Source organism: Labrus bergylta, chromosome 2 (genome assembly GCF_963930695.1).
Source record: "Labrus bergylta chromosome 2, fLabBer1.1, whole genome shotgun sequence".
NCBI classification, from domain to species: domain Eukaryota; kingdom Metazoa; phylum Chordata; class Actinopteri; order Labriformes; family Labridae; genus Labrus; species Labrus bergylta.
In genome coordinates, this window is record NC_089196.1 from 35,215,888 (window position 1) to 35,243,722 (window position 27,835).

Below are 27,835 nucleotides of genomic sequence, written 5' to 3' on the forward strand. Positions count from 1 at the left end.
AGGAGAGAGAGTACGAGGTGAGAGCAGTGGGCGCGCACTGTAGCTGTTCCCACTCAACGTTCTTGAAGCCAAAATACGCCGCTTAGGGGCGCTTCCATCTTGCGATTTTGACGTCATTTGGAGCCAGAGTCTGTGCAGTAGGGTCCGGGGGGAGGAGCCCTGGTAACACGCCCCGCCCACTTAGCGTACTGCCCTGATGACTTACGCAGCCCAGCTACGCTGAAAGCGCTCTGCCGGTCTACGATGAAGAAATGTGTAAGTACAACAAACCGCCGTATTCAGAGTCTAATGTTTAAACACACTGTGTTTTAAAAAATCCAGTTATTTTAATCATTTTTGAAAATACGTGGGCTGCTGGGTCCTCTGGTTTTAACAAAATCATTCTATATTTAAGCTATATTTAAGATAGGTTAGCACCACAGACCGTAGGCTACAGGTGGTAAGATATGTTGTATTCTGTTAGAAACTGATAGTCTGCAATGTGAGTCATGTCTGATTTTCTAATATATTTAAATGAACAGTAAATCAATTGTTTTTTGTGTCTTCATTTAGGCAAAGAACAGATAAAAGCTGGTCTGACATCTTCCACAGAGGTGAAGTGTAAGTTCAAGTCATCTGTTAATTATATATCCTGTGATTTTTTTGAAGTTTTAGAAGAGGATTGTCAAAACAAGATATTGTTAACAATACAGTCTTCTAAAAATAAAAATCACACTGAGTCATACAACAGCTAAATATTAAATAGAAAGGTGATGTTTTCTTTTCCATTTTACAATCAACAGAACCTAAAAATGACTCATTTCAACCTTCATCTGCACACCTGTTACAGAGGTCAGGCTGGGGTCTCTTAGTTTGAAGGAACCTCCTCCTTTTATCACCTGTGCCAGATGCCCTGCTCATCCACTGTGGTAGAAATGACCTTACACCAGCAGCTCTCCCAGATGAAGAGTCCTCTCTGCCATCACCCAGAGGAGCTGATCGACGTCTGAAGAAGGTGGACAGAGTCTGGTGCTTTGTGACAGTGAACAGTGAGAAGGCTACCATAGTCATCCTCAGATAAAACACAGAGATCCAGGTCAATATTTAATTTATTTTTCTTTACATGATGTTGCCCTGTGTTTGAAAGGCCAGATGCTGGAGTGTTGTGTTGGATTTGCTTTTCCATCATATTTTAACAGTCAAACAATCATCCAGGATCTCTTTACTTTATTTGATTTTTGTTTGGATTTCTTTGTTAAATTATGTTTTATACTTTCTCCTATGTCCCAGCAGTTCGACCTGATGGTCTCCCTTACTTCCACATGGTTAATGAAGCCAGGGGTTGTTTATTGAAGATTTCTTTTCATAAAATGTTTAAATAAACTTTTTTTAAATCTGATATGACTGTTTCTGATTAACTGGAGTACAACAACGTGTTGGTCACAGTAAAATAATTTAGCAGTTAAGTTTATAGCTCACATTTGAAAAGGCCTTGAACTGACATTAATTTCTTCTTGACCAACAACAGCTAAGACAACAGCAAAGCTAACAGACGAGCTCAGCTTGTCACAGCCGGGCTCGTCTGAGATAAATGGCCTTCAAACTTATTTAATATTTAACATTTAAAGCCAATAAGCATAGCAAGATACGTATGAGATTCCATTTCAATTTATTCAATCACAGACTTGTCAAACAGTCTGGCATGTTGTGCTGCTGTTTTCAAGAGTTAATAACTGAAGAGAAGAAGACCATCGAGAGAGGACAGGAAACGCTCAGGGGACGAGTCCTCCATGTTGTCAGGGGACGAGTCCTCCATGTTGTCAGGGGACGAGTCCTCCATGTTGTCAGGGGACGAGTCCTCCATGTTGTCAGGGGACGAGTCCTCCATGTTGTCAGGGGACGAGTCCTCCATGTTGTCAGGGGACGAGTCCTCCATGTTGTCAGGGGACGAGTCCTCCATGTTGTCAGGGGACGAGTCCTCCATGTTGTCAGGGGTTGCTGATGGATCTGAATCTGAGAGCATCTTCTGTAATAAAGAAAAACAATCACAGAGTTAAATGTAAAGTATAATGAATTTTACTGTGATGTTTATGCTTCAGACCTGAAATCAGATCTGTCCTCAGGTTCTGCTAAGCTTCAGGTTCTAAAGGTTGTTTTTAAGACAGGAGAACTATTTAAGAGAAAAAACTAAATATATAATAAGACATGATGAATTCAATAATATGATCAGCTTTATGAATTTATGTTTGAAGACAAAAGTGTTCCTGCCACTTTCTATTGAAGAGTATTTTAAACTGTCATCACATGGGCCAGCCTGATAAATTAAACTAATGTTAAATATTCTCATATAATCAGAGAGCCAATTTGTGTGCAGAACCTCACCGGAGCTGGAATCAGAGTCTGGACTGCTGTTTCCTTTGAGCATTGATTTCCTTGAAGACAGAAAGAAGAACAATTTAAACATGAACTTCTTGCAGAACCATAGAGGCTGTTAAAATCTTCTGCTAGTCTTCCTTACATTTTAGGAAGGATTATAAATTGTTACTAAAATTACTTTGATGCCGATAGCGGTTACAATAACACGGTCCAATCATATGAGAGATCATTTTACCTTTGAGTCCTCTGTGAAGGCGTTCTCTTCAGAATCAGCACTGCAAAGACAAGATGATGGCGTCCACCTTCACAAGCTGCTGCTTCAGTCTGGCTGCATCATGGTCTCCTACAGGAACACCACAGAAATACAATCAAAGTACTTCACTGTATTTATCAGAGGATGTACTGTATGCAAAGTAAAAATTTTTTAGCTGTAATTCCTCAAAAAGATTTGAGACTGCTTTGTTATTTGAGAGCACAGATTGTTTCTTTTCCCTTCTCTCTGTTTGCCTGTACATGACCTTTCAGTGCTGTAGAAGATGCTACAGTAAATCCTGGATCAGCTGTGTGGATGGTGTGACTGTGTGCTAAAGCTTTGTTAAAGTTGTCACGCACATACTCATATGTCTTTGGAGAGTAAAAGTGCAGTGTGGTGGCAAACTGCTTATAAAATATAAAATAGTATTTTATTGGTGAGGTGCCCCAATCAAAGCGTCCTACAGAGTATCAGCAGCTTTAGAGGGAGGAGACGAGAGCATTATGGAGAGGAGCTCACCGGAGGGGGCGAGCTGGGGGAGAGACGAGGGACCAGAGAAAAAGGAAATCCCAGTTTAACATATAATGTTGGTGAAAAGAGGGAAATAGGACGACATAAATGTAAATGTTGAAATTCTTTTGAATGCAGAGGCTGTGAATGTTCAGTTTTCTTTGGCTATAAAAAGACAACAACAGCCTGTAGTTTAATCATGGTGTTTCTCTTCGTTAATGATTATTGAAGCGAAATCAAAAATAAATGCATGACATTTAAAACATATTAACATGTGTGGGGGAAAACACGATCTTTATGTCTTCTTTTATTGTCTCCTCCTAACTACAATAACAGCAGCATGTTGTGTGTAACACTGGTCTCCTGCATTAACACCTTCCTTTCAAAGGTGTTAAATACAGACACAGTCACAATCACCACAATGTTTGTCAGGTTTTGTAAATATGATCAACTTGTGACTGTTGAATTGGTCGTGTGTGGAAGACAATGCAGAACATTTATCAGTTTAAGCAGCATGATGCTCGGTTAATATTACATTACACCATCGCAGGTTGTTGATGTTTGTGTTCACGTTTCGGTTAGTCTCTTAAATCAGTAACAGTTATATTAAATCAGAGCTTACCTTTAGTTTTATCTGGATCTTAAATCAGTAACAGTTATATTAAATCACATCTTACCTTTAGTTTTATCTGGATCTTAAATCAGTAACAGTTATATTAAATCAGATCTTACCTTTACTTTTATCTGGATCTTAAATCAGTAACAGTTATATTAAATCACATCTTACCTTTAGTTTTATCTGGATCTTAAATCAGTAACAGTTATATTAAATCAGATCTTACCTTTAGTTTTATCTGGATACATAGAGAAATATTCTCCCCTCGTATATAGTCCTATGAATTTCAGCCTGCACGGTGAAAGTAAAACCTGTTCCTCTCGGTATAGTCCACTTATCACTCAGACTGTAAACATGTACACATTAGTAATGATGCAGGCCAGATTACAATTATGTGACTTTGTTTTTGCCCTACATACTTTTTTGAGACTTTACCAGATGTTTTTATTTTTGCTGTAAAATAACTGTACAGTCAATGAACCGCATCTATGAGCGGATTTTATATTACGATTCTTGGTTTTAAATACAATTTCAATCACAATAACGACATAACAATATCAAGAAACACAGCATGTCAGTTATTAGGTTTGCTCATTTAATAAAATAAAATAAAAAGATAAATCATGCCGGATAAGTAACCTAGCTTTACAACATTTCAGCTAACCTTAGACTGCTTATGTGTTAGCCAGCTAGATAACGACTTTAACCAATGACACATAAATCACTTTTTTACTTACCGAAAAATCTGCAAAGATCCCTTATCTCCCTCAGGTCGGTTAGAACAGTTTACTGCAGAACAACTCATTTTGCCAGCTCAAAAAAGACGAAAAAACTGAACGGAAAAATTCAACGGTGTCTCGGCTTTCCTTCACTACGTAACTTTTGTTATTCACAAAGAGAGCTACGCAAGATCGGCGGCTGTCAATCATCGTCAAATATGGCGTAAAATCCCGTTTTTCAACCTCAAATAACTTATTTAAAACAAACTTCACAGAAAAATGAGCACTTGAACACAATGTAGGGTGATAATAACTAATGATCACAGCAGAGTTTAGGTTTGGAAAAAAATTATGTGACGAGTATTTTAACTTTACAGTTTGACCCACATCCCATCTGTTATCACTGAGGAGGCGGGGTTTATGACCTATACCGCAGCCAGTCAGTAGGGGGAGCTCTAAAAATAAAAGCTTCACTAGACCGGGGACCTTGTCCCGTCCATTATTTTTACAGTCTATGGGTGAGAGAGTGTGTTCTTCAGGTGTGAGCGAGAGGCACATTATGATGCCGGGGACCGGAGCAGAATAAGCAGGAGAATGTATCAACTTGGAGAGAGAGAGGGGCACGGGGGTAAACTCCCCAACTCACTCCTTGCACGCCGTTATCAGCAGCAACATGATACAATGTTTGCCCCACACACACAAATACACACACACACACACACTTGAGTCCCCACAGTTCGCCGAGTCGGGTGACGAGGCTTTTATAGGTTTGGTGACGTGGGGCTGTACTCCTACGTCATACTGTACTCCAAAAAAACTGTTAGAGTTTTTCAAACAGAAGGGCAGACACTATGCACATTTCTAACACAATATTTCAAATTTCAATACTTTGTACTCAAATGTCGAGATTGGGACTTGGATTGATCCATAACACTACTTAATACTCAAATACAGAGGTTTAGAGTTGAAGAAAGTGGTTTTAGGGTTTAGTTACTCTTTAACCAGAGCTGTCTCAGTGCTGCGGTTTGGTCCAAAACCTGACTGGAAGACATCCAAACAGTTGTTCAATATCAAGAAGTTATTTAACTTCTGAAACACAGCTTTGTCTATCATTTGACCTAACAGAGGAAGATTTGATATAGGCCTGTAATTATTCATTATTGTCTAGATTGTTCTTTTCTAGTAGTGGCTTGATGACTGCTGTTTTCAGGGCCTGTGGGAAGACACCTGAGAGACAAGTTTACCATTTGTAACAGATCTGGAGCCATGACTCCTCCTCCTGCTGCCAATATCAAGACAGCAGGAGGAGGACTTTAATTGTTTAATTGTCACTTGTTTTTTATTGGTGAGATCAGAACAATACAGACATTAAAGAAGGGGGTCCATTGTTTTTCTGTAATGTAGAACATTTAACCCCCATTACCACCCCCACCCCCCATTATCACACCCCCCAACCATGAAACAGACCAGCTGGACAGAGTGAACAGAGTCAGCTGATCTTCAGTCAGCAGTGTTTCTCAGACTGACAGACCACACAGAGACACTGAAGAACCAGGAGACCAGAACCCAAACCCAGGATAGAGAGGTTCAGTGAATGTGGTGTTGAAGGTGTGGAGGTGGATCAGTGTGTCAGAGGAGACTCTGTAGAAGGACAGAGAGCCAGCAGGACAGTCCACATACACTGCTACTCTGTGAGAGACAGAGGAGGAGGAGGAGGAGGAGGAGGAGGAGGAGATCTTTGTTCTTATGTGATTGTGACAGACATAGTAACCTCTATCAGAGCAGAACAGACTCCAGGACTGATCATTAAATCCAAACCAACATTCATAACTGTCTCCTCTGCTTCTGATTCCTCTGTAACTCACTGATACATAAACATCTCCTCTCCACTCGACCTCCCAGTAACAGTGACCAGTCAGACCAGTCCTACACAGCAGCTGAGGCCAGTAATCAAATCTGTCTGGATGATCAGGATATGACTGAAGCTCCTCCACACGTGTCACCTTCCTGTTGTTGTCAGACAGTTTCAGTTTTCTGTTCATTGTGTTTGTGTCCAGTTCCAGCTCACAGGCGTCTGATGGAGAGAACGAGACACAACACAGCTGCAGGTTATCATCTGTTCATTCATCAACAACTTTACTGACACTTACTGATAGGGGTGTAAAGGTACACGTACTCGGACCGGACCGTTTCAGTACAGGACTGATCCGAGTACGCGCTGAACAAAAGTGATTTAATCTGTGTTCCCACACGGACCGCAAAGCAGAAGCACACCTCAGGGTGGAGGAAGGCTGAGGCTGCTGGTATGGGACACAGCTTTTAGTTAGTAACTTGTAAAAAAGTTCAAACATAAACTTTGCAAACTGTGCAGATTAGTAGTTCCTCGAGTCCTGTTGGTCTGGACAGTTGCATATAACCGGGATGGAGTTCTTTTTACAGACTTACTCTTAAGTTTTGTTTTCATTTTCAGCGATGGTCCCGCTCAAACTAAGAGCAAAAGGGGAGGGGGAGACGCGTCTGTGTGGGAGAATAACCTGCAGCATGATAGAATGAACACCTCCCTCCCCATTCCCACAATAATGGACAAAGAGACGTTGACAAGACGAGAGTAGTGTGCCGTTGTTGTTCAGAGGACATCGGGTACGTCACAGGCAACACGTCCAACTTATTAAAGCACTTGAAAAGGCACCACGCGAACGTAAACATCACTGCAACTAGGAAAAAACAGACAGCCTTTTGCTAGTAATTCTAAACGGGCCAAAGCCATAAAAAATGCCATTGAAGTTCTTATATCGACAGAGGGAAATATTAATAGTTCTGAAACTACACTGTCCCAGATGTGATTAGGTTTATTATGTGCTCAAAGAGCATTCAAAAAAGTGTTGCCTTCATAAACTAAAAGGTGGAAGTGTAATTAAAAAAAAATGTTTTTATATATAGGCTATATTAATGACTTCATTTCATTCTAAAATACTTTATTTCATTCATATCTTTTATTTATTGGAGACTCTTTTGGTTGAAGGAAGCAGCATAAGTTTATTTTATGTTTTTTTTTACAATGTTTAATTTAAAATGTTATTAAAAAGTAACCTGAGCAGGTGTACAAGTCTGAACTGTCGATGCTGCACTTAGTCCAATGTGTAAAAGAGAAATTATAAATGTTCCTAATAAAGAAAAAAAAGCGTTGCATCAGGTCCCTTTACTGTAGTGAAAATGTACCAAACCAAAGCTTCAAAACTGAGAACTGTACTGAACTGAAATGTTTGTGTACCGTTACACCCCTACTTACTGAGAGTCAATCAAACTTACAGTTCATATTCAGCACTGAATGATGTTTGACAGCACTGAAATGTAATAATCCACTTCTAATCAAGTTCAAATGGAGTTACCATGGCAGCCAGGAAGAATGGAGATCCAAATCAACAAACACATGCAGTGAATAAAGTCTGACTAATCAAAGTGCAGCACAAAGAATCTATGAACCATCTGCTGTCTCCAACTGTTCTGTCCTCAGAGGTCACATTCAGCACAAACAGGAGCCTCATTTCCACTTTCACTGTCACACACAATGTGATGGCAGCAGGAGTGTGCCACGTCCCTTTGTCCTGTCTAACTACTTTTAAACTGTGTTTCTGAAGTCATGGAGACCATTTCTTTTCCATCAATCTAGGCTCTACAACATACATGTTTTTGTTTTAATTGAAATTTAACTGGACTGGATGAACAGATCAAAATCTGAAGAAACAGATGACAACTCAGTCCTTGTGAGTTTTTCTCTGCTTGTCTAAGGTGTAGGCCACGCCGTCCCGACCTCACCTGGACACCTGGCGGCCTGCAGCTGACTTGTGTATTGTTGTTGGATGTTCCTGCTGGCCTGTACTATGGTGATCGTGGACTTTGCTGTGTGCCTTACTGTCTGCACAGCCAGAAGACGAGGAGGAGAGCTAGCTTATGTCTCTAAAGATATTCTGTTTCTATTTCATCACTGAATTCACGTCTGGATGTTTTTGAGGAGAGAACTTGATGTTGGAGACTCTGCATATTTACATGTTTATGAAAATGAACGTCAAATCAAAAATGATTTCTGCTGTTTTTAAAGTTGATGAGCTCCACGAGCTCGACTACGAGCAGCCGGCCAGCAGCCAACATCAAAATGTGAAATGTCACAAAAACTGCATGTTGTAAAATATACATTTCTGTTGGATGTGATGAATGGTGATTTTCTATTCACTGGATTATCACTTTTATTTCAGTTTACATTTTTTATTTCATATTTAAACTCTCATGAGTTTCCATCACCCTCACTTTTATCATCACTTTGTGTTACTTCCAGCCCTCATCCTGTTGTAGTTTGAAAGGTTTAATCATAACAGAAACACAATCTGGACAGCAGCAGGCACAAACCAATAGTTATCTAACCTCTGAATTTAGCCAAGTCATAAGATCATGTTCTGATACACAAGACACACACACACACACACACACACACACACACACACACACATACACACACACACTCTTTCCTGTTAAGAGACCAGTTGTCTGTCCAGGAAACTTCTAGGAAATGGTCTTCATATAGTACACATGTTGTAATTGCTCAGTGTGTTGATTGCCCATAAAAGGATGATTGGGATGTTATAAAAGTTCCGGTTGAGCGAGGACGCTGGCGTGTATGTCGCCGCTTCACGATCCGTGACAAAAATGGTGTTTCTTTTGTGCTATCTATGCTTCTCCCTCCTACTTATCCTCTACTAACAGTCTGCAAACAGATCGACTTTGCTGCTGCTTTCAGTTTGTGTAAACTGACAGCTACTCACCATCTATGACGATCAGCTGTTAGCGCTAGCCGCCGATCAGCTGTTAGCTTCTCGCACAGCTATCAGGATATCCTCACCAGTCTGTGATCACTGGACCCTCGCCTGCCTTATTGGTGGACCGTCCTTCTTCGTCGGCCACGTCGGCTCCCTACCTGGCTTGGACCCGTCGCCCTGCGCCACCTGTTGGCTACCGCTGGCTGCCGCTTCCCCCCTACTCTGGCTCGGCTGCTGGTGAAGAGGCCTGCCTGACAACCAGACTGCCGGCTGCTGCTCTCCTGCTCAGATTGTGTCCAGACGGGTCCCCCGTCTGCCACAAAATTGGTCCTTTCCTTATCCTGGTTTGGCTCTCATTCCTGCGGTTTTCCTGACCCCGGCTGGCGCCCGGTAGCTTACGGCTTTCAGCCTGCGGCTAGCAGCTGCTCTCCCTGCTGCGGACATGGTACTACTAACATACTCCGCTCTGCAACTCCAGAATCTCGCCTGCCACTTCTCTCCGGACAACCTTGCTTCCATTACATCTTTCGGACTCCTGCGCCGTCCTCACTACGTGTATAGGGCTGCCCGATGCAAGTTTGTTTACACTGACCATGCTATCCCCACTGTAGTGTCTGACCGGCGCCATCATCACAACAAATCACACGTGCACACCAGAAACCTGATACCTGTTGTTGTGTGTGTTGACAGAACCACTCCTCTCTCCCCCTCTGCTTCAGAATACACCACCGCCTCATTTATGCTGCAGAATGCTCGCTCCCTTAACAACAAAGCAAACCTATTTCACTAAATATCAAACTTTACTGACAGATCCACGTCATCACAATCATTCAAACCAATGGTTTTATTTAGGCTTTCATGAAAGGCGCTATATAAATCTAAGTTATTTTTATTAACTTCTGCGAGAGAAATAAACAAATCCTCTATTCACAAGCCATAGTCTCTGTCTGATTGTTCAAGAGCATTTACTCTTCTACACTCCAACATGTGCTGCTGTGTTCTGATGAAGAGAAATGAAAACACACTCACACTTCCTCGGATCAGGATCCAGTCTGTGCAGTCCACTATGGTCCAACCTGGAGGAAGAAACCAGATCAGAATCTATTTCATACATCTTCATTTAAATCCAGCATCAGACAAGAAGCAGAGTTCATCATTCAGAAACAGTGAGACAGCTTCTGTGTGTCTGTCTGTACCTCAGTGTCTCCAGTCTGCAGTGTGGATCCTCCAGTCCAGCAGACAGCAGCTTCTCTCCTCGTTCTCCTGGATGATTGTAGCTCAGGTCCAGATGTCTCAGGGGGGAGGAGCTTAGAGCTGAGGCCAGAGACGCACAACCTTCTTCTGTGATCAGACAGTTTGACAGACTACACACACACACACACACACACAAACACACACACACACACACACACACATACACACACACACACACACACACACACACACACACACATGCACACACACACACACACACACAACATGCTTAACATCCATTGGTCCATTCTTCTCTGTTTTACCAGTAACATCCCATCATAACCATGCAGCTGAACAGAATAGACTTCATAATCTGATACTAATCAATATTTACTCTGGTGACAAATAGTGAAGGTAAGACAGAGCGTGAGATAAACACACAGACTGCTTTGACATCAGCAGTGATGTAGAAACAGTTCTGAACTGTTTTATCTGAAATAAAGATTCTTTAGTTCTTTATGTTCCAAACATTATCCATGGTTTGTTTGTTGGTGGGGAAAGAACTTCATATTTAACTTTCTTTATTCCAGTTCAGCTTCCTCAGACTAAAAGACTGAGAGCTATAGAACGAGCTCAGAGCTTTACAGCTTTAATGTGGTAACATACAGGAAAACTTTAAACCACCACCAAGGCCCATTTAATAAATGATTCATCAAGAAAACATGATCTTAGATGAATAATGTGGATCAGCAGCACACTAACCTGAGAGTGTCCAGTCTACAGAGTGGACTCTTTAAACCACTACACAGCAGCTTCACTCCTGAATCCTGCAGGTTGTTGTTGCTCAGGTCCAGCTCTCTCAGACTAGAGGACTGGGAGCTGAGGACTGAGGACAGAGCTTCACAGCTTCTCTCTGAGAGGTTACAGACACTCAGCCTGAAGAGGATATGTTTGGTAAGTTAATCAAAATATCAAAAAAACTAAGTACATTTAAGCTTATTGGGTAAACTTTCACATGAATAAGTCCTTACCTGAGCGTTTCCAGTGAACAGTGTAGAGTCTTTAAACCACTACACAGCAGCTTCACTTCTGAATCCTGCAGGTTGTTGTTGCTCAGGTCCAGCTCTCTCAGACTAGAGGACTGGGAGCTGAGGACTGAGGACAGAGCTTCACAGCTTCTCTCTGAGAGGTTACAACCACTCAGCCTGAAGAGGATTTGTTTGGCAAGTTAATCAAAATATAAAATAAACTAAGTACATTTAAGCTTATTGGGTAAACTTTCACATGAATAAGTCCTTACCTGAGCGTTTCCAGTGAACAGTGTAGAGTCTTTAAACCACTACACAGCAGCTTCACTTCTGAATCCTGCAGGTTGTTGTTGCTCAGGTCCAGCTCTCTCAGACTAGAGGACTGGGAGCTGAGGACTGAGGACAGAGCTTCACAGCTTCTCTCTGAGAGGTTACAACCACTCAGCCTGAAGAGGATTCAGAAGAATACAAATGAAAGCAATTACAAACTATAGTTGTTATTTCTGATTGAAGAGAACTACATTTAACCTGGATAGTTATGTGATCACGTACAGAGCTTTGTTTGAAGCTTTGATCACAGGCAGCAGCCTCAGAAGAGCCTCCTCTGAAGCAGAGTATTTCTTCAGGTCAAACACGTCCAGATCTTTTTCTGATGACAGTAAGATGAAGACCAGAGCTGACCACTCAGCAGGAGACAGTTTATCTGTAGAGAGACGTCCTGATCTCAGGGACTGTTGGATCTCCTCCACTAGAGAACGATCATTCAGTTCATTCAGACAGTGGAACAGATTGATGCTTTTCTCTGCAGACAGATCCTCACTGATCTTCTCCTTGATGTACTTGACTGTTTCCTGATTGGTCTTTGAGCCACTTCCTGTGTGTGTCAGCAGGCCTCGTATGAGATTCTGATTGGTCTCTAGAGAAAGACCGAGGAGGAAGCGGAGGAACAAGTCCAGGTGTCCATTAGGACTCTGTAAGGTCTGGTCCACAGCACTCTGATATAAATGTGTTGGGTCAGGTTTTTCTCTGAATACTTTAGACCTCCAGGATGTTTTTTGTTTTTCTGGCATCAGATTGACTCCAGAGTTGATGAAGGTCAGATGGACATGAAGAGCAGCCAGAAACTCCTGAACACTCAGATGGATGAAGCAGAACACCTTGTCCTGGTACAGTCCTCTCTCCTCTTTAAAGATCTGTGTGAACACTCCTGAGTACACTGAGGCTGCTCTGATATCGATGCCACACTCTGTCAGGTCTGAGTCATAGAAGATCAGGTTTCCTTTCTGCAGCTGCTCAAAAGCCAGTTTTCCCAGAGACTTAATCATCTTCCTGCTCTTTTTACTCCAGTGTGGATCTGTCTCAGCTACTCCATCATACTTGATGTTCTTCAGTTTGGACTGAACCACCAGGAAGTGGATGTACATCTCAGTCAGGGTCTTGGGCAGCTCTCCTCCCTCTCTGGTCTTCAGCACATCCTCCAGAACTGTAGCAGTGATCCAGCAGAAGACTGGGATGTGGCACATGATGTGGAGGCTTCTGGATGTCTTGATGTGGGAGATGATTCTGTCAGCTTCCTCCTCATTTCTGAATCTCTTCCTGAAGTACTCCTCCTTCTGTGGGTCAGTGAACCCTCTGACCTCTGTCACCATGCCAACACACTCAGGAGGGATCTGATTGGCTGCTGCAGGTCTTGTGGTTATCCAGAGGTGAGCAGAGGGAAGCAGTTTCCCCCTGATGAGGTTAGTCAGCAGCACATCCACTGAGGTGGACTCTGTGACATCAGTCAGGGTCTCGTTGTTTTTAAAGTCCAGAGGAAGTCGACACTCATCCAGACCGTCAAAGATGAACACAACCTGGAACTCTTCAAACCTGCAGATTCCTGCTTCTTTGGTTTCAGGAAAGAAGTGATGAACAAGTTCCACCAAGCTGAACTTTTTCTCTTTCAGCACATTCAGCTCTCTGAAAGTGAATGGAAATGTGAAGTGTATGTCCTGGTTGTCTTTGTCTTCAGCCCAGTCCAGAGTGAACTTCTGTGTTAAGACTGTTTTCCCGATGCCAGCCACTCCCTTTGTCATCACTCTTCTGATTGGTTCATCTCTTCCAGGTGAGACTTTAAAGATGTCTTCTTGTCTGATGGTTGTTTCTGGTCTGTGTGGTTTCCTGGATGCTGTTTCAATCTGTCTGACCTCGTGTTCATCATTGACCTCTCCAGTCCCTCCCTCTGTGATGTAGAGCTCTGTGTAGATCTGGTTCAGAAGGGTTGGGTTTCCTGCTTTAGCAATCCCCTCAAACACACACTGGAACTTCTTCTTCAGGTTAGATTTGAGTTTTTGTTGGCACACTGCAGCGACTGTCTCTGAATAAAGAAAGAACTGAAATCAATGAACAGATCCTGATATAGATGACATGACTATCTGAGATTGGAACTTTAAACCTCTTTGTCCTTTTTCTAAAATACTAAATCTGTTAAAATGTTCTTACTGCTCTGCAGACAGTCAGCCAGCTCCTCCTGCTTCATTCTCCTCAGGAAGTGCAGAGTGATCTTCAAAAATGCCTCTTTACAGCTTCTCCCCTGCTCTTCATCCTCACTCTGACTCTCTAAGCATTCTGGGTAATCTGGACTCAGAACCCTGTGGACTCTCTTCAGCTCGTTCTTCACAAAGGTGATGATGTTCTCCTCCAGCAGCTGGAACAGAAGGAGACACTGGATATTTAATATAAACTGGTGGAACTCAACATGTGGTTCATCTGTCAGTCTGCAGGTCAGCTGGTCTAAACAGAACAATAACTTAGAATTAAATTATTGTAATGGTAGAATATTAATTAACAATGTGTTGAACACACCATAAAGATGGAGTCCAGGTCTGTTGGATTCTGCTGGTCTGGTTGATCTCTGTGAAGGTTTGAGCTCTCCTGTTGAACTCTGTGACAGGACATATTACACAAGAAAACAACAGGATATATATAATGAAACTCTGAGCCAAGATATGAGTCTTTAAACAACAGAGACATAACATTAACTTGATTTTTAATTCTCACCTTCCATCAGGGGCTGCTACGTGCTACGTACTACAGGTGAGTGTATTGCATAATTTCCTGTTCTCCGCTGTATTGTGTTGTTCAGCGCTGATCGTTAGAGCTAAAAGCTTAATTGTTAATTTTGCCTAGTTTCTTATGACTGTTGTTTCCAACACACTGTACGTTCAGACAAACAGAAGTGGTCGAAAAGCATTCTTTCTCTCCAGCGACAAACCTGCTTAAAAGTTTTGTTTATTTTAGCTACCTACTCTTAGCTTAGCTTAGTAGTTAGCTTTATTTACAATGGCTTTGTTTTCTGTCTTTCCCTCTCCTGCTCTCTCCTGCTCTACGTGTCAGATGTTAAGTCACTCCTCGTCCTCCTTTAGTGATAATCTAAGAAATGTAGTTTATTTTTAGCTTTGGAGGCGAGGGTGTCTGAGTTAGAGAGATGGCTCTGCACAGCTGAGTCAGAGTCATCGTATGCAGCAGTAGTTAGCCAGCCACCTGTAGCCGGTGCGGGCCGACATATTTTTTTAACAGTTTTTATCACTCTCCTCCAGGTGCAATAGAACGTACAGTTAACAAACGGCACATTACCCCTGAAGTAGCCACAACTCTTACATAACATCTTACAGAAATACCACCTTACCATCATCCTGTGAACAACTTGTTACCGATTTTAATTATAAACTGAGGACAGTGCTTGATGCCTGCTCTCCAATCACAACTAAGACAGTAAAAACAAAAAAGGTCGTTCCATGGAAAAACAATGCGACCAATGCACTTAAGAGAGACTGCAGACTGCAAAACAAAAATAGAAATTGATAAAAAATATACTTGTAGAAGCAATAAAAGACTTCAACAAAGCCATCCGAAAATCAAGGCAAGAATATTTCTCAAACCTGATAAACAGCCCCAGACATCTTTTCAGGACAATAGATTCTCTGTTACACCCCACAACCAATAACAGCTCAGTGCTCTCAGGATCTTTAAAAAGAATAATAATTCTAGTCTTCTAGTTAACCCTCGACCAAGGCTGAATTTTTCTTCTTTTGAAAGCCTTGTTCTTAGTCTTTCACATCCAGTCTCAAGAACCTTTCAGCCAGTTCTAGTTGTTGTAGTTCACCGCCCTCCTGGCCCATATTCTGAATTTCTTTTGGAATTTGCAGAATTCTTATCAAATTTAGTCCTTAGCAGTGGTAGAATAATTGTTGTAGGTGACTTCAATATCCATGTGGATGTTGATAATGATAGCCTTAGCACAGCTTTCATGTCATTATTAGACTCTATTGGTTTCACCCAGGGTGTAAACGAACCTACTCATCGTTTTAACCACACCCTGGATCTTGTTTCAAAGATCATTTTTAATCAGATTGTTCCAGTTTAAACTGGCAGATGGATAATCAGTAATCAGGAGGCAGAGCTGAAGTTCTCCACAGTTCTCTTTGTTTCTATTTGAACAGTATCTCACTCAGAATACAGCCAACACTGTGTCTGTCCTCAAATTCTTTAGACTGATGAAATTAAAGTTAACAGAAGGCGACTTAAACATAAACACAGCTCAGAAAGATGCTGTGGTTAGTAACTGAGATTTACAGATAGCAACATGCAGTAATATGATCTCACAGAGAGAGAGAGAGAGAGAGAGAGAGAGAGAGAGAGGGAGGGAGGGAGGGAAATATAGGAGCTCAAGGTGCCAGTTCCCCCAGTAGTCTAAGCCTATAGCAGCATAACTAGGAGCTGGTCTACACCAGCGCCAGCCCTGACTATAAAATGTATAGTTACTTTTAAGTCTTTAAAATGGACGTGCAGAAGCAGACTCTCAGTGAATGAAATCTGATATTGTGGACAGTATGTCTATTTGTTTTGGTCATCATTGGGAGTGAGGAAGGAGAGGACTTTCATTCTACCTGAGGGAAAAACAAAAATGTTCATTCAATAAAAATGCTTTAATTGGGGTGCTGATGGCCTAGTGGTTAGTGTGCGTATCCCATGTAGGGAGACTGTAGCCCTCCAAGCGGGGGGCTCAGGTTCAAATCCGACCTGTGGCTCCTTTCCTGCATGTCATTCCCCATTCTCTCTCTCCTTGATTTCCGACTCTATCTACTGTCTCGTCTAAACAAAGAGCCCAAAAATAAATCTTTCCTCAGATTTGTCTCTTTTTAAGGTTTGGCCTATTATTTTGACTTTGTCTAAGAATATTTAGCTTCTTTCTAGTAGGGCTGTTTTTGCTTTAAAGTCATAAAGTCCATCACACTGTCGGATGGTTCTGTGTCAGGCAGGTTAAGTTCTGACAGGGTCAGGGAAATAGGGTGCAGGGAAAGACCCAAATGCAGAAATAAATGGACTCACAGCTGCAATAAAATGATTCTTTTCCACATTTTACAGCCTTCAGGCAGGTCAGGGTTCAAGAACAAAAACTTCAAATTAAAAAACACAAGATAGAACCAAAGCACACAATGATCATGAAGTGGTAAAAAAAACTAAATGAAGGTGATGAGGAAAATGAAGACAGGTGAGTAGAGTAGAAGGGAAGGTCTGGGCTATTGAAACCAAGAAGAGAAGGAGGTGAATTCTGAGGACCTCTGGTGGAGAAGTAGGAGAAACAGGAGAAAAGTACGAGTCCTGGGAGAGGTGAACATGGACTGAAGACTGAGAGTGATGTAAATGGCTGAGGATGAAAGAGTGAGCCTACAGAAAAGCAGAACAGAGCTCTTTGTCAATTTCAGATCTCACCTTCCATCAGCAGGACGTCCATCTTTAAAGTCATTATAGCGACCCATAGACCGGTCACTCTTCATGGACACACAGCTGGGTCCAGGAGAGTCTGGTCTCTGTTCCTGCATCCTGATACAAACAAACAAACATTATCAGTTACTGTGAGCAGCAGATGAGACAGTGATGATGATGATGATGATGATGATGAAGGTGGAGTGATGTGAGTGCTGAGCTGTGACATGGAGAAGAGTCATGGGCCCTTTCTGAATAGCCACAGTTCAGTAAACTCTCGTGGTCATTCAGTATGCATATTTTGGGTCCACCCCATTATCCTGAACATTTCAGTATGAATACTAACTTCCGGGTTTTATGCAGTATGGATCAGATGCGTGCTTTCAGGAAATGAATTGTATTTTACCCACAATGCTGTGCGAAATTAAACGTAAATCGTCACCTCACGGTTGCCTCCAAATCAAAACAAATTAGCGTGGATTAATTGAATCAATTTTTAATCTAGAGTTAAAGTCCCGACTGAAATCACTACTTTTAATTAAGAACAGAAAACAGATGTCTGCATTATTATAAAACCTTTCCCCCTCTATTTAAATAATGATTTCACTATTTAAATGTGTCTTTATTGGTTTGTTTTATATTCTGTATATTACTGTCTTTCATTTGTACTTTTCTTTGGGCTACTGTATGTTATTTAGTTATTTAATCTTTTACTTGTGATATTGTTTTGTTTACCTGACTGTATGCACATCACTCTTCTTGAATAAAGCTTAAAAAAAAAAAACGGTGTATGCGGCCGGTTCGGGTAACGTAAATGACGCCACTTCCATACTGAATGAATCAAGTTGGAACAAATATCTGCCTACGCGCGCCTACTGAATAGTAGGTACTAACAGTATACAGCACGGATAGTAGGTACTGACTACAGACAGATTGAGTAGGTACTTGGCAATTTGGATACAGCCATGGACAGTTAGAGATCCTCACCTCAGAGCTTCATGTTCCTCACACAGAGAGGTTTTAGAGGGAGGGACTCCCTCCTCTGTGTCCTCACACTGATCCATAGCAGAGCGCCCCCTGCTGGGAGAGCTGCACTCTGTCACTACAACAACACTGATGGAGTTCAGCTGCTGAAGTCACATCCAGTCAAAGATCTTCAGCTGTGGAGAAAACAAAGAAGCTGCTGATTCACCTTCATCATCATCATCATCATCATCATCATCATCATCATCATCATCATCATCATCATCACCATCATCACCTCACTGTCAGTCTACAAACATCACATCTACCTGGTTCACCTTCATCATCATCATCATCATCACCTCACTGTCAGTCTACAAACATCACATCTACCTGGTTCACCTTCATCATCATCATCATCATCATCATCATCACCTCACTGTCAGTCTACTAACATCACATCTACCTGGTTCACCTTCATCATCATCATCATCATCACCTCACTGTCAGTCTACTAACATCACATCTACCTGGTTCACCTTCATCATCATCATCATCATCACCTCACTGTCAGTCTACTAACATCACATCTACCTGGTTCACCTTCATCATCATTATCATCATCATCATCATCACCTCACTGTCAGTCTACTAACATCACATCTACCTGGTTCACCTTCATCATCATCATCATCATCACCTCACTGTCAGTCTACTAACATCACATCTACCTGGTTCACCTTCATCATCATCATCATCATCATCACCTCACTGTCAGTCTACTAACATCACATCTACCTGGTTCACCTTCATCATCATCATCATCATCACCTCACTGTCAGTCTGCTAACATCACATCTACCTGGTTCACCTTCATCATCATCATCATCATCATCATCATCATCATCATCTCACTGTCAGTCTACAAACATCACATCTACCTGGTTCACCTTCATCATCATCATCATCATCATCATCATCATCATCATCATCATCACCTCACTGTCAGTCTACTAACATCACATCTACCTGGTTCACCTTCATCATCATCATCATCACCTCACTGTCAGTCTACTAACATCACATCTACCTGGTTCACCTTCATCATCATCATCATCATCACCTCACTGTCAGTCTACAAACATCACATCTACCTGGTTCACCTTCATCATCATCATCATCATCACCTCACTGTCAGTCTACTAACATCACATCTACCTGGTTCACCTTCATCATCATCATCATCATCATCACCTCACTGTCAGTCTACAAACATCACATCTACCTGGTTCACCTTCATCATCATCATCATCATCATCACCTCACTGTCAGTCTACTAACATCACATCTACCTGGTTCACCTTCATCATCATCATCATCATCATCATCATCATCACCTCACTGTCAGTCTACAAACATCACATCTACCTGGTTCACCTTCATCATCATCATCATCATCATCATCATCATCACCTCACTGTCAGTCTACTAACATCACATCTACCTGGTTCACCTTCATCATCATCATCATCATCATCATCATCACCTCACTGTCAGTCTACTAACATCACATCTACCTGGTTCACATTCATCATCATCATCATCATCATCACCTCACTGTCAGTCTACTAACATCACATCTACCTGGTTCACCTTCATCATCATCATCATCATCATCACCTCACTGTCAGTCTACTAACATCACATCTACCTGGTTCACCTTCATCATCATCATCATCATCACCTCACTGTCAGTCTACTAACATCATATCTACCTGGTTCACCTTCATCATCATCATCATCACCTCACTGTCAGTCTACTAACATCATATCTACCTGGTTCACCTTCATCATCATCATCATCACCTCACTGTCAGTCTACTAACATCACATCTACCTGGTTCACCTGGTGTTATGATCTAATCTTCTGTTCTCTCTTATAGTAGATGATTTATTACTCTCAGATGTTCTGTTCTTGTCAGACTGATTATCCAGCTGAAGTATTAAAGTAGTTGTAGGTTCTGAATGTATTCACTGCACAGTCTGTAACTTGGACATGAATCACTCTTTTTTAAGATCTGTCATCATCTCCTTCTTGTTCTAATTTGATGAATTTAAATTATTTTATTTAAACTTTTATGAATTGAACTTTTTTGAATTGATCCTCTAGCATCTGTAGTGTCCCACCTGAAGGCATGTATTTATATTCCTTATAATCAACATTTATATAAAGTGGTCATAATAATCATAACAGTATTTCAGTATAATAATGAACTAAAAGACACATATTATGCAAATTAGATAAATAAATAATAATAGTGTGAGGGTTGCATATTATAAACTTAACACAATCAACTAAGGATGAAATGCAGAAGGGCACATGTGCACATGAATTCAAACTGAGCCTACAAAGTGAAACTCATCAAGGATAGAGTGAAAAAAGTTAATGCTTAGATTAAATTTTGCATGGTCAAAGAGTGAGGTCTCAAGTTTCATACGAGCTCGCTTTTGGGGTAATTAATTAATAAATCTTAAGCTAACCTGACATTTACGAGAGGTGAAGGAGAGACAAATACAAGAAAAAGGACCATCATTCCAAGAAAACCTGCCATACATGCTATGTTGGTGTGTCGATGTCCGGTCACAAGATGGTTGGCCAGATATATACCCCATTTATCAAGAAGACATGACATTACAGTAGGTTTTTTTTTGACTGCTAACTTCTGAAAATAGCATGTGGCAATGTATGGGACATGGCTGGGGCTGTGAAGCCCACGTGGGACATAGTTAGAGCTATCAGGCCCACGTGGGACATAGTTAGAGCTATCAGGCCCATGTGGGACACAGATGGATCTATAAAGCCCATGTGGGACACAGATGGATCTATAAAGCCCATGTGGAGGAGGCGGATACCATCTCCACGCCCTCAGCAAAATAAGTATATATTGTGTGATATTCTTTGTCTTGGTCAGTCGTCTGCAGACGGCTCACTACTTTGGATTCTGAGAAAGATGAATAAAGCTTTTAGTACTCAATTTGTTTGTCTCCTGGGTCCAGTCTCTGAAGAAAGACAAACAAGCTTTAAAACACCACTTAGAACTTCAAAAGGACAGTTAGATTTAGAGTTTAAAATGTTGATGTCTTTGTTGGTCCGGTCACAGGCAAAAACTGACCCTGCCTATTTTCTGGATTTATTAAAAAAAGGACACTACACATCAATAAAGTTTTATCTTATCAGAGGAGGCTTCACTGCAGGACTTCAGAATCATAAAACAATAACAAGTCAAACCCAACAAGTCATTGATTAACCAAGAACACAGTCAGCTGATTGAGAGAGTTACAACAACTTCTTATGAATATGTTCCACTGTAAAGAAAACGTAATTAAGAAAAATGTTAAAATCAAAATGATAATCACTCAAACATTTCAATTACAGAAGATAAAGTGATGATCTCAATGAAAGAAACTTCCAGAGCGGGCTCGTCTTTAATCGACCTGTTAGCATGGTTAGCATAGCCTGCATCGGGACTGAGGATCATTGTGTGTCCTTCACTTCTACTTTAGTCAGAGCAGCTAATGAATCCGGTGGCTAACTGTTAGCTTACAGCTCTTTTTATACTTAAATTAAATGAGTCTTTCAAACAGTATAAAAAGTGTCTCTTACCTTCAACACAGAGAACTAATCTGCGTCTCAACAGGACAACGTCAAAGTCAAGTCTCCTGACACCAGGAAATACCAAAGTCTAATAATCACCATAGCAACAGGGAATCAAAGGTCACAGCTTTATAACATTTTACTGAAGGAAGCTTGTTTATTGTGTCAGATGATCCTTTACTGCTTTGATATCAGATATATTGTGTGATGATAGAAGTTGATGAAAGTGTTTGAGGCAGTCTGTTGTCCTGCAGTGGTCTGTAAAAAAGGAAGGGCTGCTGTATGGGATCAACTGCCTGTAAATAAGATTTTGAACTCGTGAAAGGTTACTTTGGTGAAATATTTTGTGCACACAGGTAAGGTTTGCACAACCACAAATTTTGACAGAGTCTTGACGCCTAAGCCTCCAGCCAATCAGCACGTCTCTACCTTGTCAACTGACAATCAGAGGAAGCTGAGTCTGTTTAGTATGGAGTTAGATCCGTCTCAATTTTCATGAATGCACACAGAAGGATTCACAAATGTATTTTGTGATTTATAAGGACTCTATCCACAAAAATAGTTTTCAATACACACACAAATATTTAGCATTGTATATTAATGTAAAAAAATACACAAATAAAAAACAAGATTCATGAACAAATATTTATAGTTTTATATTTAATAGAAATCCACAAATGTGTGATATACATATATATTAAAAACACACATTTGGATCTTGTCTTGTCAGTCTGCCTTTACAAACTGTTTGTCATGTGTGAACCTCGCTGCATTTGTGTGTGGGACTTTTGAGACTCCCCTGCCGTGGTTCGATTCACAAATGGAAATGTCTGTAGCCAATCAGATGTCTCCTTCCTATTCAGCCAATCACAGCAGGGTAGATTCAATGGTATGTTTTAATGTGATCACTTTAGCGTTACATCCCAGCGATCAGCTGAGCTGTCTGATTAAGTCGTCTTTATGTTGACGAGTACAAACAGTCTCTGTGATCGTCGTACTATAGATGGAAAGTCGTTTATCGTGCTGGGTCACGTTGTTGATGCTGGGCTCTGCTCTAAACGAGTCAGTATCTGAAGTGTATGTACAGTTTAAGCTCTGTGTGCAATAATGAACGGCCCAACTCAAGAAACGAGCCAGACTCTCTTGTTGACATACTCCGTGTCTGCAAAGACAGAGATGCCTTGTTTCATAGTGTGGAGGAATGTCTTATTGTCAGTAGCTTCCTTTAACATAAGAGAAAATGAACTTTCTAACAATTCCCAAACATGTTTCTAAAAGTTCACATCCTGGTGACTTATCCAAAGAAAGACTATCTACTGCTTCTTTGAGCTCCTCTGAAGTAATATCAGCATCACATCATTCTGCTAACTCCTCGTCTATATGAGGAAGAAGAGCTGAGAGATGGCTGAAGAAGGAGTCAGCATCCATGACAGAAAAGGTTGATGAGTCTAGTTTACCAGAGAAAGAAACCATTTCATCAAGACTGGATCAGAACTAACTTGGTCATGAACTAATGAGGCTTTGATTGGATTTCTTTCCTGCCTTCTTTTCTCTCAATGACAGAAAAACTTTCCTCCCCTTCCTCCATCCATTTGACCCTGGATCTTCTGTCGGCTCCTTCAGCTTTCTTCACACAGAGTTCATCCAGCTGTGTTTGTAGAATATGTCCTTTTTGTTTATCATTGTCACAAAGTCATGTCTTCTTACAGCAGCTTTTTATTTCTTTGATTATATTCATTTCTGATGATTTGTTACTTCTATTTAGAGATTTTCCAAATGTAACAGAGTGCTCCCTAAATGTGAACTTCATGAATTCCCATTTAGAGATGTAAGAAGTGATAGATTTATCCAGCATCACATCAGATATAATAACTTTTATATCTTCAGGAAAAGATCATATTTAAAATCCCTCTGATTTTAGGACATGGACAAATGAGAGTAAAGAACAACTGAAAGCCTGTTTTGGATGGACAAATTGTTAAATTTTTCATGTGGGCTCCATAAATGACATAACTGATGTTACAAATGATTATCTCAATTTTTGTGTAGAGCTGGTTGTTCCAACAAAGGAAATTTAAATTTACCCTAATAATAAATCATATGTCACTAGTGACATAAAGGCAGTCATAAATACAAGAAAAGTGGCTTTTAAAAATAAAAATCCAGAAGCAATAAAACTTACAGAAAAAGAGTTGAGAATCAGACTGAGAGAAGCAAAAGTGGAACACAGACAGCTTCTTGAACAAGCCTTTAAAGCTAAAAACCCTAAAAGAGTGTGGGACAACATGAATCACAAGACGACCCTGCAAAATTCCCTGAAATACTCAGAACCATCATCACTGTTGAAGATGTAAGGAAAACATTTCAGGGTACAAATACAAAGAAGGCAGTGGAACCTGATAAGTGTAGTGGTTTTCTGCTAAAAAACTTTGCAGCTGAGTTGGCTCCAGTATGGCAACCAATTTTTCAGTCTTCAGTTGACACACACGAGGTCCCTATGTCATGGAAAACTTTGTACATAAAACCTTTACCTAAGATTCCATGTCCAAGGGATCATAAAGACTTCAGACCAATAGCTCTTACCTCAGTGATCATGAAATCTCTAGAAAGAATACTGCTCAAACATCTTTAGTTTAAGGGATTCAGTGACACTAGAGACCTCCAAAATCAACTGTTTGTTTTGAGTTAGGTTATTAAAGCCATACCTATTGACCAAAATATAAAAGTGCTCGTTAATGTCAAGTACGTAAATTATCCAATGACCATCATGAGTACTTCTAGAGGTGATGAATTTACCAGGAGGGTCACAGAACAGGAGCCTGCTGATCTAGTGGAACCAAGGTCATCCCATTGATTTATCCAGAATATTTCATCCTCTAGTTTTAAGTGTTTCTTCAGAAATATAAAATTAGCTTTTTCACCCATACAAAATAAAAATACAGATTTTCTCTTTGTGTTTTCTCTCGAGCATTTAGAGATACAAGAAAATGAAACATTCGTTGTGAACACAAACTAACAACTGTTAATAAACAAACTATTCCAACCAGTTGAAATATAAAGAAAAGAGCACCTTGGAGAAACTCCACTTGATGGACCAAATGTTGGATGGGCTAATATCCCTCCATGGATTGTTCCAGTGCCTAGCGTTGACTTACAACTTGTGGAGCAAAAGTGAGAATGGATTGAAAGAAATGTGGCTAACATTGGGCATTTGGTTGAAGATTATTTACAAAAGAAATATTATAACTACATACCTACTGATGGATCCAAAGAGCCAGAGAGTGGACATGTGGGGACAGGAGTGTTCATATCTGAGTTTGATATAGAAATATGTAAAAGAATGAATAATAAGTGATCCGTGTTTACAGCAGAACTAACTGCTATAATGTTAGGGTTGAATGGATCGAGAAGGCCAGAGAGAGTTGTTGTTTGTTCAGATTCAACTGCAGCTCTTACACGCCTGAACTCAAAAGAAACAGTAAGAGAGGACTTACTGATGGAAACAAAGATGATGTTGTTGAGATTACAAAACTGTCTCTGTATTTCTCTTCATCCTCTCTGTCTGTATTTCTCTTCTTCCTCTCTGTCTGTATTTCTCTTCATCCTCTCTGTCTGTATTTCTCTTCATCCTCTCTGTCTGTATTTCTCTTCATCCTCTCTGTCTGTGTTTCTCTTCTTCCTCTCTGTCTGTATTTCTCTTCTTCCTCTCTGTCTGTATTTCTCTTCTTCCTCTCTGTCTGTATTTCTCTTCTTCCTCTCTGTCTGTATTTCTCTTCATCCTCTCTGTCTCTGTATTTCTCTTCATCCTCTCTGTCTGTATTTCTCTTCTTCCTCTCTGTCTGTATTTCTCTTCTTCCTCTCTGTCTGTATTTCTCTTCATCCTCTCTGTCTCTGTATTTCTCTTCATCCTCTCTCTCTGTATTTCTCTTCATCCTCTCTGTCTGTATTTCTCTTCTTCCTCTCTGTCTGTATTTCTCTTCTTCCTCTCTATCTGTATTTCTCTTCATCCTCTCTGTCTCTGTATTTCTCTTCATCCTCTCTGTCTCTGTATTTCTCTTCATCCTCTCTCTCTGTATTTCTCTTCATCCTCTCTGTCTGTATTTCTCTTCTTCCTCTCTGTCTGTATTTCTCTTCTTCCTCTCTGTCTGTATTTCTCTTCATCTCCTTTGTCTCCTGTGTGTGTTTCTTTATTTCATCGTCTCCACTTGTAGGAATCTGTAATCTTGTGTTCATGACGTCACAGGACTTCGGGGCCTGGTAGCCTACTGTTGTAAAAAAAAGTTCTAAGTTTTGGCAGCTTGGACATCAAGCTCTCTTTTTCCTCCCTCTACATCCTTTTTTCTGCTCTGCTAGATAAGCTTCACTTCATACTGGCTTGTTCGTTAGTTTCTATCTTCGCAAAGTGATCAGGTGCGCTGCTCAGCTGCGCACTGCATCCCAGCACGCTCTGTTTGTTTGTTTGTTCTCGTGTTTAATGTTGTTAAAACGTCGTCTTATCCGGCCTGTCTGTGGTATATGTTCGTCTAAAGTGTAAGATGAGTGTCCCTCGAACTGTGCTTGTGTTTCTGTGGCTATTCTGTCTCCTTGGACAATGCCTTTCCATGCAATGTCCGAAAGCACACCTGAGTGAGGCGTCACGGCTTGCACGCTCGTACAGCCGAGAGGCTCTGCTGGAGCTACAACCAGACCCGACCCAAGCAGTTGTATCAAGCCACTTCTACCGGCTGACGCTGGAAAAGATCCCCCAGGAGCTCATCAGGAACAAAAAATGGAAAAAGAGAGGAGGAATTCGAAACCGGTTACGAAAGAGATCAAATCGGCCACCACTCCCACTCCCAAATGTAGAAATTCTCAGTATGACTTTAAGACCATTTTATTTGCCAAAAGAGAATTTGGGTGTATTTTGCTGTTTTCCCTCAAACGGGAAAGCGTCACAAGCTGCACGGACCATAGCTGACTGTGTTCCTGAGCTACAACTCAACTACCCTGAGGCACCGGCTATAGTTTTGGGAGACTTGAATCATTGTCACCTGGAAACTGTGCTGCCTGGTTTCGAGCAGTACGTCAAGGACCAGACCAGGAAAGACAATATTTTGGACAAGTGCTTTGTAAATGTTAAAGGTGCTTATGTGTCCAAGTGCCGGCCACCTATATTAAAGTCCGACCACAATGTTGTGCACATGATTCCAGTGTATAAGACAAAACTTAAGAGAAGTAAGCCAGAAAAGAAAGTGATTAGGACATGGACAAATGAGAGTAAAGAACAACTGAAAGCCTGTTTTGGCTGGACAAATTGTTAAATTTTTCATGAGGGCTCCATAAATGACATAACTGATGTTACAAATGATTATATCAATTTTTGTGTAGAGCTGGTTGTTCCAACAAAGGAAATTTAAATTTACCCTAATAATAAATCATATGTCACTAGTGACATAAAGGCAGTCATAAATACAAGAAAAGTGGCTTTTAAAAATAAAAATCCAGAAGCAATAAAACTTACAGAAAAAGAGTTGAGAATCAGACTGAGAGAAGCAAAAGTGGAACACAGACAGCTTCTTGAACAAAGCCTTTAAAGCTAAAAACCCTAAAAGAGTGTGGGACAACATGAAAGCTATGACGGGCATGTCAACTCCAATCAAATCAATTGCGACAGACAATGAACTTTTTTTTTCTAGATTTGAATCACAAGACGACCCTGCAAAATTCCCTGAAATACTCAGAGCCATCATACCTGCAGCTTCAGACAGAATTATCATCACTGTTGAAGATGTAAGGAAAACATTTCAGGGTACAAATACAAAGAAGGCAGTGGAACCTGATAAGTGTAGTGGTTTTCTGCTAAAAAACTTTGCAGCTGAGTTGGCTCCAGTATGGCAACCAATTTTTCAGTCTTCAGTTGACACACACGAGGTCCCTATGTCATGGAAAACTTTGTACATAAAACCTTTACCTAAGATTCCATGTCCAAGGGATCATAAAGACT

General features: G+C 40.8%; 2 protein-coding genes across 2 annotated transcripts in view; one reads left to right on the forward strand and one right to left on the reverse strand.

Annotated features, from left to right (window-relative positions):
- LOC136181106 (NLR family CARD domain-containing protein 3-like) overlaps window positions 1–27,835 on the forward strand; it is a 494,962-nt gene that overhangs the window by 214,754 nt on the left and 252,373 nt on the right. The gene's annotated exons all lie outside the window — the stretch shown is intronic.
- On the reverse strand, window positions 1,632–17,350 carry LOC136181248 (NLR family CARD domain-containing protein 3-like). The gene is made up of 11 exons (XM_065961885.1): window positions 17,241–17,350; window positions 13,968–14,167; window positions 12,039–13,842; window positions 11,759–11,932; window positions 11,490–11,663; window positions 11,221–11,394; window positions 10,461–10,628; window positions 10,301–10,340; window positions 2,591–6,564; window positions 2,362–2,411; window positions 1,632–2,005 (listed from the first exon to the last, which is right to left on the reverse strand). Exons 1-9 carry the CDS (start codon window positions 17,348–17,350, stop codon window positions 5,971–5,973), a joined length of 3,438 nt encoding a protein of 1,145 aa, XP_065817957.1. The 3' UTR covers window positions 1,632–2,005; window positions 2,362–2,411; window positions 2,591–5,970.